Source organism: Oncorhynchus gorbuscha, linkage group LG11 (genome assembly GCF_021184085.1).
Source record: "Oncorhynchus gorbuscha isolate QuinsamMale2020 ecotype Even-year linkage group LG11, OgorEven_v1.0, whole genome shotgun sequence".
Lineage (NCBI taxonomy): Eukaryota > Metazoa > Chordata > Actinopteri > Salmoniformes > Salmonidae > Oncorhynchus > Oncorhynchus gorbuscha.
Genome location: NC_060183.1, coordinates 61,735,526 through 61,756,512, shown reverse-complemented (window position 1 = coordinate 61,756,512; position 20,987 = coordinate 61,735,526). Strand labels below are relative to the sequence as shown.

At 43.5% G+C, this 20,987-nt stretch overlaps 2 protein-coding genes across 12 annotated transcripts in view; one reads left to right on the top strand and one right to left on the bottom strand.

Annotated features, from left to right (window-relative positions):
- Positions 1 to 4,594: 4,594 nt before the first annotated feature.
- Positions 4,595 to 6,685, top strand: cd180 (CD180 molecule). The gene is given in 6 exon segments (XM_046368002.1): positions 4,595 to 4,633; positions 4,921 to 5,093; positions 5,552 to 5,707; positions 5,709 to 5,781; positions 5,841 to 5,990; positions 6,161 to 6,685. Coding segments are annotated over 6 exon segments (1,116 nt in total).
- A 462-nt stretch (positions 6,686 to 7,147) lies between these two features.
- Positions 7,148 to 20,987, bottom strand: part of mast4 (microtubule associated serine/threonine kinase family member 4) — a 167,980-nt gene continuing 154,140 nt past the window's right edge. For 10 of the 11 annotated variants that reach the window (XM_046370374.1, XM_046370372.1, XM_046370375.1 and 7 more), the window contains 8 exons: positions 19,843 to 19,964; positions 19,391 to 19,599; positions 18,967 to 19,170; positions 18,038 to 18,261; positions 16,089 to 16,211; positions 15,404 to 15,540; positions 14,085 to 14,269; positions 7,148 to 13,913 (listed from right to left, as the gene is read on the bottom strand). In XM_046370374.1, coding sequence (XP_046226330.1) covers positions 10,033 to 13,913; positions 14,085 to 14,269; positions 15,404 to 15,540; positions 16,089 to 16,211; positions 18,038 to 18,261; positions 18,967 to 19,170; positions 19,391 to 19,599; positions 19,843 to 19,964 — 5,085 coding nt within the window. In that variant the 3' untranslated portion in view covers positions 7,148 to 10,032. The remainder of the gene's footprint in view (positions 13,914 to 14,084; positions 14,270 to 15,403; positions 15,541 to 16,088; positions 16,212 to 18,037; positions 18,262 to 18,966; positions 19,171 to 19,390; positions 19,600 to 19,842; positions 19,965 to 20,987) is intronic. The other variant, XM_046370373.1, reaches the window with a different exon arrangement.

The following is a 20,987-nucleotide window of genomic DNA, read 5'->3' as shown; positions in this document are numbered from 1 at the left end:
CTTGTTGACTAACAGGAGAGCTTATCACTGTGGTTATACGATAGAGACGGATAACATGTCAAACCAAGGCCAGTGGGCCACATGGAAAAGTAAAAAGCCGGCCAAGGCTTCCACTGAAAATAAGACCTCCCTGTAACTTTAAATAACTGTCATAAATAGGCAATACAAACAACTATAACACTAAAGAGAAACTCAAGGGGAACCCAGGATACATACAGCGAAGGTACCCAAGTCTAGTCTAACTGAATAACAAACTGCCTAAAGTAACCTTGGTGATTGCACAAACCCAAACAAACTTCTCTGGGCTGTGGGAAATTTCTACTCCTGGCAATATACTCCTAACCTCAGCTCCCAACCAATGCAGAGTAGCAATCATAATATCCCCTTATTTACCTGTATGCCCTCTTTCTCAATGCACACGAGGGGGGGGGGGGAGTAGTCATTCTATCTGAAGACAATACACAATTATATTCTATTATCACACACAAGCCCCCTTTTCCACCTTCCTACACCTCTGTCACTGTTTTAGTCAGAGGGGCTGTAAAGATTATTTACATTTGGGGGAGATTAAGGGCCTGGCTGTTCCACATGCTGCGGCCAGTGTCCATTAATGTCTAATTGAGTGATGTCGGTTAGAATAGCCCTGCTGTCTGCGCTTTGTGCTAAACCCTGCCATGGGAGACCTTTGTCTTCTTCTCCATTGTCCACGACATCCCCACTACTATGACAGTTTTACCATGGCTGGCTGGCCGGCCTCAATACCCAAACCCGATATCCTTTTATTCCACCCTATTTTATCAGAACCCATTTTTAAAATATCCCTGAAGTGATTTGTTTTGTCTGTGCCTGCCTGGCTGTTTGTTAATGACTCAGTGAGGGTGGTGGGTGCCAGTAGGCTACATCTTGCCTGATCACGACTGTACTGTAATTACACAGATGATGCAGCAAGGGTTATTGAATGGAGACAGTGGTCACAGGATTTAATTGTGTTTGTATGTAATCCGGAGTGGGCATAATTCAGTACGTTTCTATACTGGGCCTACTTCTGCTGCACGAAGAGATCAAAGTATTATTACATGGCCTAGTGCTGTGAATCAAATCTTGCTGCTGTATTCTATTCAGGAAATACAGTACATCTCATGCACTAATACATAACATTGTTTGTGTTTATCACAGATTGCATTGTGTGGTGTATTATATATGCAATATTAATGTGTATTCAGCATCTTTAACATTTTAAATTCCCTCTGAGCACATCAGAATCCCATTTGGATTTGGGATTGAGTGACTGGCCACTAATCTTTGGTCTCTCTGTCGAATATGCAGCTTATTCAGGGTGGTATCCTAATCACCCAAAGATTTATATCTATTTATACAGAGATTATAATGTGTGTCTTCTTTATCTCTCAATTGGATAGAGTTGTTGCATAACAGATGAGCATTCATTTCATTGCAACCCACCTGTGTAAAGATGGCCTGACAGTGCCCCCTGTTGTTCGAGGATGTATGCCACATCCACAAGTATTTTATCAAGTCTCATGACACATTAAAGACAATGGTAAACGAAGGACTGTAGTTATGCCTTACCAAAACTTAAATGTATTCTGTAGCTATGCTGACTTATTGTAAAGTGAGATACTAATGTGGTAGAGAAATTCTGTCCTCTGTGGTCTGAAGATGGGATGGCAGCCATTTTGGTTTCAAACCAACTCTGGCTCTGTCAGAGGAACTGTAGTTAGAAAGCTATCAGATTCAAATATTTTAGTAGCCACCCTATCAGTTGTAGATCTAAAAATTTAAAAACAATGTTGAGTAAATCACATAAAATCAGATTATGATACCAATTGGTAATTGGCCTAGTCCCTATTCATTTTAAAGGTAGACTCAGTGCTATGACGTAGATGCAGAAAGTAAACACCATAGTGGGTCAATTCCGGCAACCACTAAGAGCGCAGAGCCCCACCTGTTTGGAGCCACGCCTGTTTAGCACACCTGTTAATTGAAATGCATGCCAGGTGACTACATCATGAAACTGGTTGAGCGAATGCCAAAAGTGGGAAAAGCTGTCATCAAGGCAAAGGGTGGCTACTTTGAAGAATCTCAAATATAATATATTTGTTTAACACTTTTTTGGTTACTCCATTTCATGTGTTCTTCCATAGTCTTGATGTCTTCACTATTATTCTACAATGTAGAAAGTAGTAAAAAGAAAGAAAAACCCTTGAATGAGTAGGTGTCCAAGCGTTTGACTGGTACTGTATAAATGTAATACTTTCTTTGTTGCCTGTTTGCATGTTATTTTGGCATTAATACGTGTCACATACTGGACAGAGCATTTGGAAAGTATTCAGACCTTGACTTTTTCCAGACTTTGTGACGTTAAATCTTTATTATAACATTTATTAATTTGTTTTCTTCCCCCTCATCAATCTACACACAATACCCCATAATGACAAAGCAAAAACAGGTTTTTGGAAGTATTCAGATCTTTCGCTATGAGACTCGGAATTGAGCTCAGCTGCATCCTGTTTCCATTGATCATCCTTGAGATCTCTCTCTTCTACAACTTGATTAGAGTCCACCTGTGGTAAATTCAATTGATTGGACATGATTTGGAAAGGCACACACCTGTTTATACAAGGTCCCATAGTTGAGAGTGCATATCAGTGCAAACACCAAGCGAATTGTCGGTAAAACTCAGAGACAGGATTGTGTCGAGGCACAGATCTGGGGAAGGGTACCAAAACATTTCTACAGCATTGAAGGTCCCCAAGAACACAATGGCCTCTATCGTTCTTAAATGGAGGAAGATTACTCAGCTCTTCCGGGGGAGAAGGCCTTGGTCAGGGAGGTGACCAAGAACCCAATAGTCACTCTGATATAGCTCCAGAGTTCCTCTTGGAGATGGGAGATCCTTCCAGAAGAACAACCATCTCTGCAGCACTCCACCAATGTCAGATCAAATAGACTGGTTCGGAATACATGGAGGGAGGGGGGACCTCCGACATTGTAAGGGTCCAGAGAAATTGCGTTATGTAAGTGGTTGCTCAAATTCTCTGCTGTTTTTGACCCTGGCTACAACGCTGTGAGCAGTTTGAAGCGCAGACTGTGTGACCGTGAGAGCGAAGTCTTGCATCTCGCCCAATCTCAATATCTGCGGTCTACCTTTAATACCTGCGTATTTCATTGTAAGAAGGGTAAATAATAATAAATCATTATATCAAAAGGGGAAACATGTATTTTATTTTTGTCCACAGGAATATTCTAATGAACAAGTAGCACGTGAAATAGTGATTGCATATGAATTTACAACTGACCTGAAAAGTTTAGATTACATCTGGTGTCCATCCCAAATGGCAGAGCCACTAAAACGCGACTCTCAAACTGTCTCTAGTCCTTTGCTAGGGACAGCCTCTCGTATGGCAGAGCTCCCACTGTTAGTGAGAAATGACAAACGCAAAGCATTTGTTCTTCTCAATCCCTTGGTGTGGGCTTGGTTCCAGTTTTACAGTGTGCCGACTGCTCTGGGCTCATACACAGGGATATGATCTGTGTGACAGGATACACCAATCGCAGTGTTGCATTTGCAGCTTCCCTTTACGCCTTTCGAGAATTTGGGACTATAAGGTTCTATCTGCATTTGTCAAAATTTAGTTGACAGAACATTTAACAAAATAAAGCTACCCTTTTACAAAAAAGTAGGTTTAATCCTGAATGCTCCTCCGAACATCAGTGTCCTGACCAGTGAGCACATTTTCTATGCCAGACGAAATCATGCCTCATTAGCTCATTGTTATGGATGAGCTAATGTATCCAAATAAATGTCTATACAAATGCAGCTACTTTTCTGTTATTCTGGTTGCACTTTTTGACGTGAATGTACGTTAGCCGTAGCTGGCTAGCTAGCAAGCCAGGGATAACAACGTTGCCAGCCAGTATGGCAATGGAACACTTAGAACGAACGTCCAGCCGGCTTGGGTAGCAACCTTAGATTTGTGTCGGGCCTATATCTGTGGAAGGATGAAATAGTATGAATAAATTAATCAAAATAACGTTAATGAAAATATGTCAATCATTATTTGAATATGTTGGTAACCCCTTGTATAAAAGTGATAATCCCCTCAAAGCCGGTGTTTGGAGGATACATTGGCACGTTTGCCGAACTGGCCAAACACCGTGCCAATACAGTTTATCTTCCGAACACCGGCTTCGAGGGGATTAGCACTTAAATATAGTACTCTAAATACCCCAATTCGTTAAGTTAAAAAAATACAATACAAAAATTGCTGACACCATTCAAACGATTGAGGCGTCGGAACTTTAAAGCCAATTATCTCAGAATCATCTTTCTGCAGAAATAACCTTATAGTCCCAAACACTCGCTAGGTGTAATTTGTAAGGTTGTTGTCTGCATCTGACTGAGGATTTGGCATGGAAATAAAGAATATAGAATGTCTGATCTGATCAGCCAACAAAACGCATTGTAGCACACGGGAAGGTGTGGTTCTCTATGTTTTTTGTTCATACTTCCAGGTTTCAGTTGTGAGTTCTGTAAAAAAAAAGCTTACTTATTTAATTTAGATTCAGTGCCATCATGAATGGACAGTGGATTATGTTTGCACATTTCTACAAGGTTATTCCTCACCGTAGAAAGTCTTAACTGGTAAATTGTGATATTACTATTTATTTAGCACATTTGCAGATGCTTGTAATTACAATTTTAAACTTTATTCAAGGTTTAGAGATTGAGCAACCCTGTTAATTATATACAGTATAAACTTGTCAATAAGCCCTTATACATGTTTATTAAAACTTAGCAATGATAACTGTTTAGTACTTTGCTGGAATACAAATGCATTAAAAATATATGCAGTCATTATAGACATGAATAGAATATCAGGAAAGTCATTTCATTTTTAGTTTCAAACTGATGAGGCAGAGGGCTATGATATCTCTGGTCAAGGCTTACATGGCATCCCTGATGAGCTTCCCAGCTCCACCAAGACTCTGGATTTCAGCTTTAACTACCTGCCAGCCATTAACAACACCACTTTTGTTAGGCTGAAGGAGCTTGTCTCAATTAATCTAACCAGGTTGGTTACTTCCTGTAACTCTTTAAAAGGACTAAATACAGGGTTTGAGCTGTACATAAAATAAAGTTGTAGTCCTGGATTATCACTTTAAATTAGAAAATTAACAGAAAGTAGTTTCACTCTTAATTACAAATGCAAAATAAACTAGATATGAGGATGTCTTGCACCACCAAACAGACCTAGAGACTCTTGATAGGAAACTAGTTAATGTTTTTGTTGGATGATGCTTTTGTAGGACCTAAATACTTTAAACATCTTAGTTTAACTCTGAGATAAATGGATGATCTGAAATTCCTCCCCTCGCATGAATCTCACATCTTTAGAGACACTGGACCTTGGTGACAATGACAGACTCCTTACATGACCTAGACCAGTTCAACTGGTAAAAAATGAGGACACTCAATCTTCCAATGAATTCTCTACAGAATATATCAGCTGCAGAGGTGGCCGTACTGAAGGATGTCAGCCTTCGACGTCAGCTTCGAAGGCAACATCATTGTGTACATTAAACCAAAGGCCTGTCACTTCAACAGCCTAGATTTCAGTGACTGTCTAAGCAAAGGAGACATTTCAATAATCTTAGCTGGATTGAGAAGTTCAGACCAACATTCTCTCTCTGGGGGTCTATGAGGACAGCCCACCTGCCACCATGCAGGCTGAGTCCCTTTACGCTTTCTGTAACACCACTGTGAATGAACTGAGCCTCTAAATACAGCACTTCCCAGATCTGACGGATGACGCCTTCAGAAGCTGGACCTCACCAGGTCTCATCTCCACTCCCTGCCGGCCTCCATCGCCAAGATGGCATCTCTTACCCACCTCATCCAGAACCAGAAGAGCTTTAACGACCTGTGTCAGACCAACACCACCTCGCTTCCCCAGCTGACTGTTCTGTCTGTGAAGGGCAACTAGGCCCAAAAGCTGACCTTCGGGATGGACTTTAAAGAGAGCTGCAAGAGGAATGCCACCAAGCTGGAGCAGCTTGACTTGAGTCAAAGTAGTTTGCTAAAAGGGCAGAGCTCAGTGCTGTGAAGTCCAGCTACAACTTCCCAGCCACTTCCATGAAGTGGGGGAACCAGCCATTCAACAAGATGTCAGGGTTGACAGAATTGGACTGCAGTCATTTGAAAGTCACCTGCATTAACCACACTGCAGCAGGTGGTCCTCTCCGAAGGCTAAATATCTCATGGAAGTTTGGTGACTTCAGTGTCCAGTGGAATCTTCTGGAAGTTCTGATAAGCCTGGAGAGTCTCAATTTGAGGGGTGGTTCCTTTAAGGACAGGATTGTTTCTAATGGTGAGATGTTTATACATGTTCCTCTTCTATAGAGGCTGGTTTTGGCAGTGTGTGACATCGTATCTGTTAAGAATGCATTTCACTACCTCACCAGCCTGGCGTATGCAGAGCTTAGTGGTAATAAACTAGTTGTAGCCAGTATGAATGCATTCTCCACACTGAATAATGTCCTGCTAAATTTAGCCATGAATCAGATAGAAATGGTTGACTTAGACTCTGTCAAAGCTTTAACAGAAAAGAGCAAAATTGACCTGAGTGACAACCCTTTGGCATGCAACTGTTCCAATATTCAATGAATTGGTTGGATTCAGAGCAATGCCAATAAAGTGATGAACATTGATAGGACAATGTTTTGGTTCAAAGGAAAGGTTAGCATTTGGACTTATGTCCAGGAACTAAATACAGAGGATACAAAACTGCTTTGAAAGGTGACAGGTTATTAGGATATAGTCAACTGCAGATGGTAACAGTTCAACTAACTTTCCAATAACCCTAGCCCAACCCTAAACTTCACCTCCAAAGAAAGCGGTTGCAGATGATAGTTTCAGCATTTATAGATGATCTTAAGGGGACAGAGCAAAGTTTAGTTCACTGACTAACAATCAGGGTAGTTCAATCACATGCCTTACAGCTGAACTTTCCAAAGTTAAATACAAGGCCAGGCATTTGCCATTTTAATGTAGCTCTGCATAATCTCTACATTACAAATCTTTTTTTTTTGCATTTATGATAATTTCATTAAATCAATAAAAAGAAAATAGTTTTATCATGCTTTTTATTCTCAGTGTTATGCAACTTTAGATGTATAAATATCTGTTTTAATATACAACAGCTATGACATCCATAGAGGTTTCCTTGGGCGAAATACCAAAACTCAAACAGTTTTATTGCACAGATCCTAAAAGACAAAACATAGTAAGCAAGTTCATCTAATTCTAGTTTCACACATAGGAGAAAAGAAAACAAGCAGGACCATGAGGGACCTGACAGATGTTGAAACAGTCTAATAGCACAACTGGGTGGCTGGGTAGGTGAGAATCACAAACACTACTATCAAACATATTTCCTGTGATGTAGTACACAGATTTGGCAAATCAATTACACAATATACAAAATATACATCCATGAAGAATTTGTAAACAAACATTGAATGTGCTTTTTTTAAAGGATTTAAATGTCAATCGTCAGAAACAAAAGGACATGGAGACAAATATATGCTCCGTCATTCAAAGAAAGTGTTTTCGATTAATTTATGTCTGTAACCAGAGCCTGTTTGACAGGGGACAAGATGAGCTCCATAAGACATTTTCATCCTACTCTCCCCCAACTACTACAACTAGGAGGGGAAAGGTGTCTAATATTAAAGGTGAATTTCTTTTGCCCAAATGTTTGACAATACATTTACAATAACTAATGAGAATAGTAAAACTTCAGATTCGGCTTAACACATTTAAAAAATCTCTACAATCAATCTTATTTGTCTACTAATGTGCCTTCTTGGGTACAGTATGCAATTTATGTAAATATATTATGCCCAGTTTACATAGTATTTTTTGTTTGCCTCCCTAAGATACAGTAGATTGTTTATTGTTATGACATATCCTACATTAGAGTTAATATTGTATCGCATAATTAGAAACCTACTTTGTTTGATATTTAGGTTATGCAATCAAAAGGCTGAACTACAGGACATCCCTATGTCAGCATAAAAGAAGTCAACCTTTTTCTGATACACAAAGCTAGTATCATCATCTAAACATCAACTGTCTAGAATAATGACATTTATGTATATGAACTAAGATTTGTATATTAGTGCATTTTGATTTTACAAAATCCGTCCTTTCAAGCCTATTGTTAGCTAGACATTTAACTGGGCACAGTTTCATCTGGCCGATCTGGTACATAAATGTAGGCTACTGCATCACTTATGGAAAAAGAAAAGTCTGGCGAAGAACGAAAACGACAAAAACAATACAAGGCTAGAACACAACTTCAGTACTGTAACTGAAATCTAATCTCTTGCAACCCTGACATTCTCAATAAATTTGCTTGACGTTCACTTGAATTGAAGCCCTTTTTAAATTAACCATACCCGAAAATACATTTCACATTGTATGAATGTCTGTCCGTACAAACATAAACAGAACTGGAAAACAACACCCAATAGATGCAGACACCTCCTTAAAAATGGACTGAGAAATCTCTTCCATAGTGTGGCAAACATACTTAGAATTGTTGGTTTATTCTAACTCATTGGAGCTTGCATTCTACACATTGTTATAATAACATACATATATATTTTCTCCTGGGCTCAGCATCTCAATTTTACATGGTCATTACAATTCTTCATACATCTTCACTACAAAATCATGATTGAACGCATTCTTGGGAACCACTTGCCCCACTCACAGTTTTTTGTTTAATTTTCAACACTACATTTGAGGAAAAGCACATTTCCCCATGTAAGCTTGATTTCTCCTCAAGTAAAATACTGAACATATCAGAATGTGTTAAAATGACTGTTAGAGAGAGGATGTATTTTGGATAGATATACATAGACATTACATTAGCTTATTCTAGACCACAGAATTATCAAGCGGAACACTATTCTGAAATGACATATCATTGAGTATACAAACATGACATTGCAAAATATATATATATATACAAAACAAACACATATTCACTTAAGCCCATGTATCCCAATTTTTACAGTTAGTTTAGTCATACTTATGTACACAATTGCATAAAAATCAAAGGTTTAGAAATGTAGAGATGTGAAAGGAATGTGAATTACACCATAACCTGCTAAGAACAGCAAGTTTTTTTTTTAAATTCTCCCTTAACTCGAAGGCCCCTTCCACTAAATATGATTCCAGAACCGTAAGATGATTCCATATCAAATAGTTCTAGGTGAGAAGCACAGGACATAGTGCAATCCTGCTGTGCACCGCTACCCAAAACAAAAAAACACACTTCACCTCTAGGTAATAATAAAAAAAAGTGACAAAGTATCTAAACAAACTTTTGGTGATATTTGACTTCTGTATGACACTTGCCAGTGAATGATCTGCATCACTGTCACACAACTAAAATGGTTCATTGGATGATGTGCCATGACTACTGTATTTTCACCTCACAAAGCTTTTTGAGTGGGAGTGAAATAGTTCAGTCTACACGCATCGAAAGTCTGCTACCTTCAATTTGAGGTGCTCTTAACCCAGAACTCTAAACCCAGAGTGCAATTCAAAACCTTGGAAAAGGCTACTCCTTACTGCCCACTGACATTTTGATTGCACATTGCACTCTGCTGTCGATTAAAAAATAAAACCTCCAAACAATCACAGGATACAAATTTGACACTTTTTTTTTCACACAGCAGAGGACCACAAATGAGCAGCAAATCATTGTCTACATTCAGTCCAAAAACATTACACATTTACAGTATCGCCCAAGCATAAGCTTACGCCACTACATACACACACTCCCTCTCAGGATAACACACCTCTCTCATACCATATAAACACTGAAGTAACAGCTTCCCCGGTTCTCAAAAAAATAAGGTATGATGACACTATGAATAACTCAAATGTCTGCCTTGTCTTATCTTGGACATACTGCAAAAGTAAGGGTGGCTGCTGTTTTATTTTTTTAATTCCGCATTTCCTTTGTTTGCGGGGCCGCGTGGCGACTCCTTGGTCTGCTTGTGTCGGGCCAAATCTTTGTCTGAACCCTCTTTCACCACGGTAGCCACTCTCAAAGTCTCTCTCTTGGTGTTTTTCTGTGTAGAGGGTGCCTCTTGACCAGACTCCCTTTTCTTCTTGTCAGCCTGTTCTTTTCGGCTGCAGGCTACCAGTTTATCAGAGTTAGTGACCCTGGATTCAGCTTTACTGTATTTGGCCTGGGGGGTGCTGTTGCTGGTGGAGGTGGGTGTTGGCCCTGTGGTATCCATCCCACCCAGACACCTATGATAGTCTGATCTAAGGCCCTCTGACCTGGGAGCCTCTACCCTCGGTCTCCTCTGATCCTCCCTGGAGGTCTGGACCACAGCCTCCTGTCCGGTGCTGCCGCTGGCCCAGCCTGAGAGAGCTCCACCGTTGGGTGGGTGTGCTTCTCTTCTCATGGCTAGGGCCAGCAGGACTGGTACAGGGGTAGACTGGGAGGGAGCGCTGGCTCCAGTCAGAGGCTCTTTTTGGGCCTGCTGTCGGGGTGCAGCAAGGACCGGCGCTGGCTCTTTCATTACTGGGGTTGCAGTTGGGGCAAGAGATTTGTGAGGGTGGGATTTCTGTTTTGAGTCTATGATTTGTCTAACAACAGTTGAAGTAGTGATTTCCTTTTGTTTTGAGTTCATTGAGGTTGAGGCAGAGGTTTTGTGAGGGGGGGATTTCTGTTTTGAGTCCAGGTTATCTTTGATGACTTGGGCTGGGGTTGGGGCAAAGGTGTGGAGTTCTGGTTCTTTCTGTTTTGGGTCAGAGTGGTGTCTGACAACTGGGGTTAGGACAGGAGTTTGGCACGAAGATTTGTTTAGTTTGGAGTCTAAACTTTCTTTGACAATGTGGCTTTGAACCAAGGTTTTGAGTAGGGGTTCTTCCTGCTTTGAGTCTGGGATTTCTTTGAGCATTGAGACTGTAGTTTCTTGCTGTTTTGAATCCAGGCTTACTTTGACGACTGGGGTGGGAGTTTTCACTTCATACCTCTCCCTCTCTTCCTCAGATCTTGGCTCAGTTTTGGGATTGATGGTTGTTTGATTTGTTGAAGCAGGACTTGGTGGTGATTGTTTCACTATCAGCACAGGACTCGTCTCTTTGGTATTCACATCAGCAGTTTGCTTTTTAGAGACTCTGATTTCTGCCTCAAGAGCCCCTTTGACCCAAGTTTTTTCAGCAAGTCGGTGTGTTAAATTTGGCTTCTCTCGCTCTCCAGTCTTTGCAATGCTACCCTTTGTCTTTGGTAAAGTGGGACCTTGTCTAATTTGCTTTGCTACACTACTAATAGCTACCTGACTGCCAATGGGACAAGCATCTTCACATTGATCACACATCTGTGTTGCTTCTGTTTTAGCAGTTGCAGTGTCCAAAATGCCTTCAGATAAGACACATTTTACATCCACTTTAGGACTTGTCTCTCTGACTTCGGCCATTTTCTCTCTTGCTGCGTTTGCAGCTTTGAGCTCCTCAACAGCAGACACACTGACCGGTTCACTGTCCTTGTTTAGTACTGGCCTGTTGCTTTGAACCTTGTCAGAGTTTTGGATTTTCCCTGTGGCGTCCTGTCTTGGAGACATTTGACCACTTGCTCGGTTCATATCTACAAGACTAGAGATTGGAGCAGGGATGGACGTTTGTGTTGTGGTCACTGTCGAGGGACTGCTGTATACCATCTGCTGTTTTGACAGGTATGAAGTCTGCTCTAAATTATATTGTACAACTGTAGTGATGCTACTTGTACTCTCAGTTGGTCTTTGTTTCTTATTGCTCTGCAGGTAACTGGGCCCTGACTGACAATCTGAACTTTGCTTCACTGGTTCAGCTGCATTAGGGGCAGTTGCTTGAGCCTCTACCTTTGAGGCAGGGAAGGATGCTGCAGTATTTTTGGGATTCTCAGTCTTTGGAACGACAACTGTATCTGATGTCTTGGAGATATCGGTGTTGTTTTGCTGTGCGGGGGCTGGGGTCTCTTGAGGTGGCTCCACCTCCTCCTCCTGGTCTTCGTTGCTTACCTCCCGTATGGAGGGTGTCTTCCCACAGTTGGAGAAGTGGGCACTGTGGCGGAATGCCCTATGATCGTGAGTTATCATACTGGACCTGCTCTCTTGTTTCCCCCCAAAGTCTGAGACCTCCGCCTTGGAGAGAGCCATTGGGGGTTCATGGTGACTAGGTCTGTCGTGTGGCTTCTCACCACTGCTACTGCATTTAAGCCCAGTGTTGGAAATACTAGCCTCCCCGTTGGTGGGAATTGGACTGCTAAGGGCCACAACAGCTCCATGGCTTAGTATACTGGTGGGGGGGCTCTTCTGCTTGTCAGATGGTTTTAGCAGGGGAATCAACACCTGCCGCTCAACTGGGCTTTGTAGCCACATGGGCGTCCCTATCGAGTCCATATCACCGTCAGACATCTTAGAGAGGCAGATATCTGTTTTAGACACCCTTGGCCCGGAGAGCAGGCCAATGTCTAGGGTGCCCTCCAGGGGTTTGAGGGAGGAGACCAAACGCCCCTCCAGCTTGTACTCTGAGGAGGTCTTCCTGAGGGAGCCTTCACTGGAGGAGATGAGCTGGAGTTTCTCCACGGCGCTTCCCTCTCCTCTCCCAGCAAATATCTTGGGGTTCATGCCCTCAGGGCTGGAGTGGACGCTACCCATGGTACCCTTGACGTGGTCTAGAGCCAGGGTCGAGTCCAGCTGAAGACTCTTGGACCGGGTGGAGCCAAAATGGAGGCTCTCATGAATGACGGGAGAGAGTCGGCACATGCAGTCTTCTCGCTCCTCGAATGACTGCCTCTTCCGGGCAAACTCCATGTTGGGGGCCTTGAAGTCAAGCCTGTCTGGCTTACCACCCTCCTTGCTCTGCCTGGACAGCTGCCACTCAGTCTTCTGGGGGCTCCAGTCAGGGTGGATGGAGCACAGTGGCGAGTCAGAGCTATTGCCCACTAATGTTTCAGGGCTGCCTTCACTGGCCCGAGTGTTCAGCTTCTTGTACAGGACATCTTTTACAGTGGTGCTGGCAGCTTTGCCTTCCAGTGAGACTGTCTCTGAGCCTTGGCTTCTGCCCTGGCTTCTTCCTCCTTCAGCACCAGACATATCAGACTCCTGTAGTGCGTCCTGCTTCTGCAGGGACTCTCGCCTCTCTGACCAGTCCTGTCTTTTCATCACCACCTTGGCTTTCAGTTTCTCCTTGTCCAGCTCCTCCATAGACTCCTGGCGGCCCACCTTGCGTCCAACAGGCCTCTTGAGGCAGCCCTGCTCTGCCGGCCGGACCCGGGTGATGGCCGGAGGCTCGCAGGACGTCTCCTCCACACTCTGCAGGGTGTGGTGGTCCCTGTCCCCAGGAATCAACTCTTCTCCCTGGGCCTCTTCCTGGGTCACCTCCAGGTTGTGCTTTCTGGAACACATGTGCTTCTTGTCGCCCGTGTAGGAGGGCGACAGCTTCTCCTCCGACTGCACCCGCTTAAGGAGCGGCGAACGGGGAGGCTCTGCGCTCTTGGGACGTGTCATGTGGCGGACAATGGTAGGGGGCGAGTGCATCTTGACTGGGAAGGCCTGGGTGGTCTTGGAGATCCCCATGGACCCATGGCTAAGTAAAGGAGAGGGTGAGCGCTGCGGGGAGGTGGGCTGGGGGGTCGGGGATGGGGTGCGGGCCAGAGGGGAGAGGGGAATGCTACCGACAGACTTGCGACGGCCCTGTCGGAGCCTCTGGCCAGTCAGTTTGGGGCCCAGGCCGTGGAGGGTGCTGGGACGGATGTGGCCGGAGCCTGCGGGGGAGTTTGGAGCGCTGGAGCTGGGAGAGCTACTCTGAGAGGAGTTGCCACCTGGAAACACAGAGGGAAGGACATTCTTCAACTATAATATTTCATAGTTTTAAATATCGCAAATTCATCCTAATTTAACAAACATTGATTGTTTTACTGAGACCACATGTATTTTATTGATTAAAATCTATTTTATTCCATAAAATGTAAATGAAAGACGGTCACTCTCACCTGACTGATTGAAGTCAGGGGTGGGTCGGAAAGCTGCAGTGGGGGAGCGGGGAGACATGCTGTGAGTAGGGGAACCTGGGAGACTCTCCCCAGAGGACAGGGAGCGGTTGAAGGAGGAGAAACTACGGCTGGTGTGGAGCAGAGGGGAGGGCTGCATGGCGAAACGCCTGAAAACAGACCGCCGCCTGTGGGGAAAGAGGAGAGAAGACAAGGTCAGTCTATCACTATGAGGCCCAGGCACTCCCTACATTAGATTTGTGGTCTTGACTCTAGATAGTCTAATCTAAGAGAATTATACTTCAAATGGTGTTATTACTGTATATGCGTTCTGGCAAATAGCGCAAAGAGAGAAGACACTGAATCAGTCCACCACTATAGGGCCAAGCAAGAATATTCCATAGAAAATGCCATTTTTGTAGGTAGAAAATACATGTGTAGTGTTGTGACATCTATGATCATTGTTCTTCAAATGGTGGTAAACAATGTACATACTATTCCTGAGTAATCAATTCAGTGAAAGAAAAAGGACAGCCAGAGGAAGATCTTTGAAATTAAAAACTTAAGACTGACACGTGACGAGGGTTGACATTGTCAAGAAGTGACAGAGTTTTAGCACAGTTGCAAGGAGCCACAGCTACACCCTGTGGTTATACTGTATATGACATAATCTGGACATGTAAACTGTTCAAATTTACTAGCGACCTCTGCAGAGCAGACTTAGAGGTTTAGTTCATTTGTATTTATTATGGAGCCCCATTAGCTGCTGGGGTCCTGCAAAATTAAGGCAGTTTATACAATTTTAAAAAAACTTGAATCAGTTACTTGATGTGGAATAGAGTTCCATGTAGTCATGGCTCTATGTAGTACTGTGCGCCTCCCATAATCTGTTCTGGACTTGGGTACTGTGAAGAGACCTCGTGGCATCTCTTGTGTGGTATGCATGGGTGTCCGAGCTGTGTGCCAGTAGTTTCGACAGACAGCTTGGTGCATTCAACAGATTAATTCCTCTCATACAGGTAGTGATGAAGTAAATCTCTCCTCCACTTTGAGGCAGGAGAGATTGACATGCATATTATTATTAGCTATCTGTGTATATCCAAGGGCCAACAGTTATGCCCTGTTCTGAGCCAATTGCAAAGTCCTTTTTTGTGGCACCTGACCACACGACTGAATAGTAGTTAAAGTGCGACAAGACACAACTGGGGCCTGTAGGACCTGCCTTGTTGATAGTGTTGTGAACTATTAGATATAGTTCATATCTAATAACAAAATGGTTTCTCGTATAGGAAATAACACTAAACCAAAAACAAATTTCTTGCCTTTCTTGAGTCTTCTCCTTCTTGGGCTTCTTGGTGCGTCGGACCATCTTGCTCCTATAGCTGTTCCTCCTGGCAGGCCCTGTTTTGATGAAGGTGTTCTCAAACGCAGTGGTGGAGATGGCTACCCTACTGCCACTCTGGAGGAAGCAAATACAGAGATCCAGAAGATAAACGGACCCAAAATGAATTAGCTCCATTGTAAGAGTATGAAGTTACAAACAGAGTTTAAAAAAGTGGGCTCGACTGTAAATTAAATTACCAGTAGATAAACAGTCTATTATAAACTGGGTGGTTCGAGTCCTGAATGCTGATTGGCTGACAGCCGTGGTATATCAGACCATATACAACAGGTACGACAACACCTTTATTTTAACTGCTCTAATTACGTTGGTAACTAGTTTATAATAGTAACAAGGCACCTCGGGGGTTTGTGATATACTATATATATACACATACACACAGCGTTGCATTGTGCCTAAGAACAGCCCTTAGCCATGGTATATTGCCCATATACCACACCTCCTCTGGACTTATTGTTTAAATATATGAGCTCCATAATGAGAGTATCAAGTTACAAACTCCAGATACCTTACGCGATTACGTCACAACCTTTTGTGGATGTAATGGTGGACAATTGTTATTAGCAGTTATATCTGATGAAACTTTATATTTAATGTTCTCTGACCTTGAGCAGCAGTTCCACCACCTCAGTGTGGACCAGGCCGTGGACCGTCTCTCCATTCACATGAGTGATGAGGTCACCAGCTTTCAGCCCTGCCTTGTGGGCCGGACCCGGGTCCTCCACACTCTGAACAACACACAGAAACACACTGTTAGCTACTATATCTATATCACTCCGTAATGAAACATTGCAGTACAATAACAAAAACATTGTTTTCCCATGGTGCTTAATTGAATCCAGCCACTCAACCTATTATTCAACATCTAATAACACAGATGAAAGTGACCACTTGTTGTACCAACAGAAATGTATTATTTTACCAGTGTTCATTAGATATTTGACTGTGCTTGTTTGGACATGATCAAACACGAGGCTGTGAAAAGTCAGATTCCCAGTGCCACCCAGAAGCTCCTCGACCCATTTCAGTTTGACTATCAGCCCAGCAGAGGAGTTGATGATGCCATTCTTACTCCCCTCAACATGGTCTATAGACATCTAGAAGGTGCCAAAAATTCCATGTCAAGGTTCTGTATGTTAACTTCTCTTCTGCCTTCCAACACAATCTAGCCTTACATTCTGGCACAGAGACTCATAAGGGACCTCCTTAGATTGGGGGGCTGGTTTTGTGGCTGTTGGACATCCTGAGCCAGTAGTCACAGCGGATCAAAGTAGGTCCCCCCACCTGTCGGACATACGCACCACCAACGAAGGCTCTCCTCAGGGATGTGTTTAGTCCCCACTCCTGTACACTAATAGTTGTACTAGTTCCCCTCCTGACAGACACCTCGTTAAGTTCACTGATGACACTGCCTTGATCAGCCTGTTGCATGATGACGAGGAACACCATGGCCCGGTCCTACATGACTTTGTAGAGTGGTGTGAGGAATCACACTTGGTCCTCAATACCAACAAGACCAAAGAGATGTGCATAGACTTCAGGAAGCGTACAACACCTACCTCAGCAACAAATATCAGAGGTCAGAACATAGAAATTGTAGAGGAATACAAATATCTGAGTGTCCTCTTGGACAACAAGCTTCAGTGGAGTAAATGTACAGACCTGAGACTGTACTTTCTCAAAGAACTGGGATCTTTTAAAGTTGACTGTACTAAACCGACTCTGTTTTACAAATCTTTCATTTGTAAAACAGTATTTAAACTTTTTGTATTGTTTGTTGGTTTGGGAATGCCACTGTCAGCCAGATAAATAGGCTGAGGGATTATCACCACAGAAAGCAAAGTACTTGCTTTCTGTGGTGAAACAGACAGGCCTGGATGGTCAGACAGGCCTGGATGGTCAGACAGGCCTGGATGGTCAGACAGGCCTGCATGGTCAGACAGGCCTGCATGGTCAGACAGGCCTGCATGGTCAGACAGGCCTGCATGGTCAGACAGGCCTGCATGGTCAGACAGGCCTGCATGGTCAGACAGGCCTGGATGGTCAGACAGGCCTGGATGGTCAGACAGGCCTGGATGGTCAGACAGGCCTGGATGGTCAGACAGGCCTGGATGGTCAGACAGGCCTGGATGGTCAGACAGGCCTGGATCAGATCTTTAAGGTCAAGACCCTTAGCAAGTATATGGGGGGCTGGTGAATAGTCTGGGGGACACTGGAACATATGTATGGGGGCTGGTGAACTGTCATTTTAGACCCAAGCCGCCCCCAGTACCCAGACATTGAACTATTCCCCTCTGGGTGCAGGTATAGGGCACCCCCCGGCAAGAAAAACGGAACTAGACAATAATTTATGCCAGGTGTGATATCCCTCCGAAACAGCTCGGGCTAATGTTCCTATCGACCCAGTAAGGCCAGCAGCATTCTATTCTTATGGGTATATAACAGTTATGAAAGTTGTATTGTGAATTTGTTTTGTATTTAAACGTGTACATGACACTGCAACAACATTTCCTCATAGGATAATAAAGTCAGTAAATCAAAGTAAAGTTCTTACCCAGACTGTGTGGTAGACAGTGTAGACATCACGATCGCATGCGTACACCGGGATGGCCCTCAGCGTAAAGCCAAATTTCTTCCCCGAGCTGTGGATGATGATTGGATGCCTAGGGTTGACGCCGAGGGAGGAGTCTCGGCTGGGTGAGGAGTCACGAGAGGAAGGGTCAGAGGAGAGAGAGTAGGGGGATATGGGGCTGGCCAGTGGGGACACCGCGAAGATATCTGGAACAAGAGACAAATATAGATTGTCATTTGAAATGACTAAAAACGTCTGTAAATATCACAAAGTCGGCCTTTAAGATATCTGGAACAATGAGAAACACAATTCTAATGATATTTGTACCACTAAGAGACACATTAATGAAGGGCATTATTACTTGGGGAAATAATGTGGTCATTGTGATACAATCAAGGGAATGTGCAAGATACATTGTGAGAGCAAAATAAATGTTGCCATAGACATTTTTATATAGCACACCATCAATTTTTATGTTAATTGTTTATGATGAATTTTCCAATTCTTTAAACCAAAATACCCAGTGGAGGTTCATTTAAAGGTTAAAACACAGACACGCATACAATCGTCATTGTCATTTATATTGATCTGTCTTCCTGTAGCTCTCCCCTCAATAGCCAGATGTTCCTATACAGCCTGGAATCACTGTACCCCTGCTGGGAGTGCGACATGAGGGATTTACCCTTAGGGGGTGTTTTTCTCAGCTACTACCTCAGTTACAGGCTCCTCTTCTGTGCTACTGCATACAAAGCCACTCCATAAACAGTAGCCTCTTCCAAGCAGCAGCCATGCCGGTCCAATTTCACTCAGATCTAATGGCCTCTCATCTCTCTCACACTCTGCTCTTTAACCATCCTTAAATCGAAATGCTGGAGATCGCAGGGGTAGGGTGTGTGTATCGTCTGACTCACCTCCAGGGATCATGAGGGAGAGGGCACTGGCTGAAACAGACTTGGGGACTTTGGCAACAACACCATGCTTCTCCCCATGTCTATCGGGCCGCAGGCCGCCATGCTGGCCTCCCTGGTCCATGGGGGTCTTGGAGGAGGAGTCAGGGCTGTCTAAGCCCTCCCCTCTGGAGGGATGCAGGTCCAGGTGCTCAGAGAAACTACCTACTGACCAAAGAAGAACAGGTACAATGTCCCATCATTTATTTTTATTTTTTTAAACTTACAGTCAGGCACATTAAAAACATTGAAACAACTCCACGTGATACCCGTATCATTACTTTTCTTGAATATCAACTGAACCAGTCAACAGCCAACATGATGACAATTCTTTAACACTATCCCTACATCTTCTACCAGCTTTAACCAGTGCTTGAGGCCTCCATACCAGAGAGAGTAGCCCCGCTGTGGGTGCTTCCGGGGGTGGTTGCGTCAGCCTCATCCTCTTCTATGGAGAAGGCCAGTTTGGTGGGTTCCCTTAGGGCCAGGGACTCCTCGTCTCCGTCCTCAGCCGAGATGGCGAACTTGGGGAGCAGGCCGGGCGGGCGAGGGCCCATGCTGGGGCTCTCTGTGTCTGAGGATTGAGTGAGGGAGGGCCTGGGGGGAGAAAGGAGGAATGGATAAATATCAACCCCCATCAGAAAAAAACATTCAGGACATACTAGCTAACTATTATAGATGTTGTAATGACAAAATGTTCATATAAGCAGGTTATGCACTGCCATCTTTGTCTTAAGGTATTCTGAGACCCTGCAATAGTGGGGGAACTTAAATAATACCAAAAGTGTGTGAAAACAATAGATAGTTTGAGTATTGCAGAAGGGATGTTGTGAGGCGTACATTTCAGTGAACTCTGGTGTCCAGCTCAGAGAGTCTACAGTCAGAGGGCTCTCACTCTTCTTCTCCTCAGGCTCTCCCTTCCCCTCCAGCTGGCCACGGGACAGGTCCAAGCTGCTGTACACCTACACACAGACAGACAAACAGTTAACCCTTTACACTCGTGGGAATTGGCCTATATGGATGGGGCTAAATTGAAATGTTTCTTACAGAAGCAGCACATATGCATAACAATGGTAGCAATTGAAAGGGAACCGTTTGGAGATTGTGGGGAAATTAGGACAACAGTTCACCTGACAAGACTGAATACAAACATAACACTGTTAATTTTACATTTACTGTACTTTTTGCTGCATTTGTTGGTAATGAAATCTGAGAATACATTCAGTAACATGAGAATATTCCTCAATAATTGGGGAAGTTGCAACATAAGACACAGAAATTACAAGGGTTTGATGTGAGGACTGGTGTCACACGTCTTCAAAGTGTGCCAAGTAATTTTGATGCACTTTATGACTCAAGGATGACAAACTATAAGGTGTTTATTCCTCCCTCTTAGCTGTATTGTTGAGGATTTAGAGCAGGGGTGTCAAACTCATTCCATAGAGGGCCTAGTGTCTGAAGATTGTTTGTCTCTCCTTTCAATTAAGACCTAGACAATCAGGCGAGGGGAGTGCTCTACTAATTTGTGACCATAATTCAATCAATCATGTACAAGGGAGGAGCGTAAACATGCAGACACTCAGCCCTCCATGGAATGAGTTTGACACCTGAACTACAGCAAGTGCACTTGTAGTTACTTTGTTTGGGACTCAACCCTGCATCCCGCCATCACACAATGATCCATTAGAAATTGTGCAATTTCAAAGCCTGTTCTCTTGGCAACATGACTAGCTAAGTTATAAAATCTGATATTACAGTTTTAGGCTTCACGATGCAATTCAGAGAAACAGATCGTAACTTTGGTGTGCATAGAAATTAGTCATGAGCGCATTCAGGTGCGTGTGCCGCGGTGAATTTTCTTAATCGACAATCATAGGCTCATTCTGTTCAGATAAACCCAGGGTATGACAACATGTCATCTTGTAACTGTACATCAAACATAGTGATCATAAACGTTGACACTGTATATGACGAGTTATATGGAA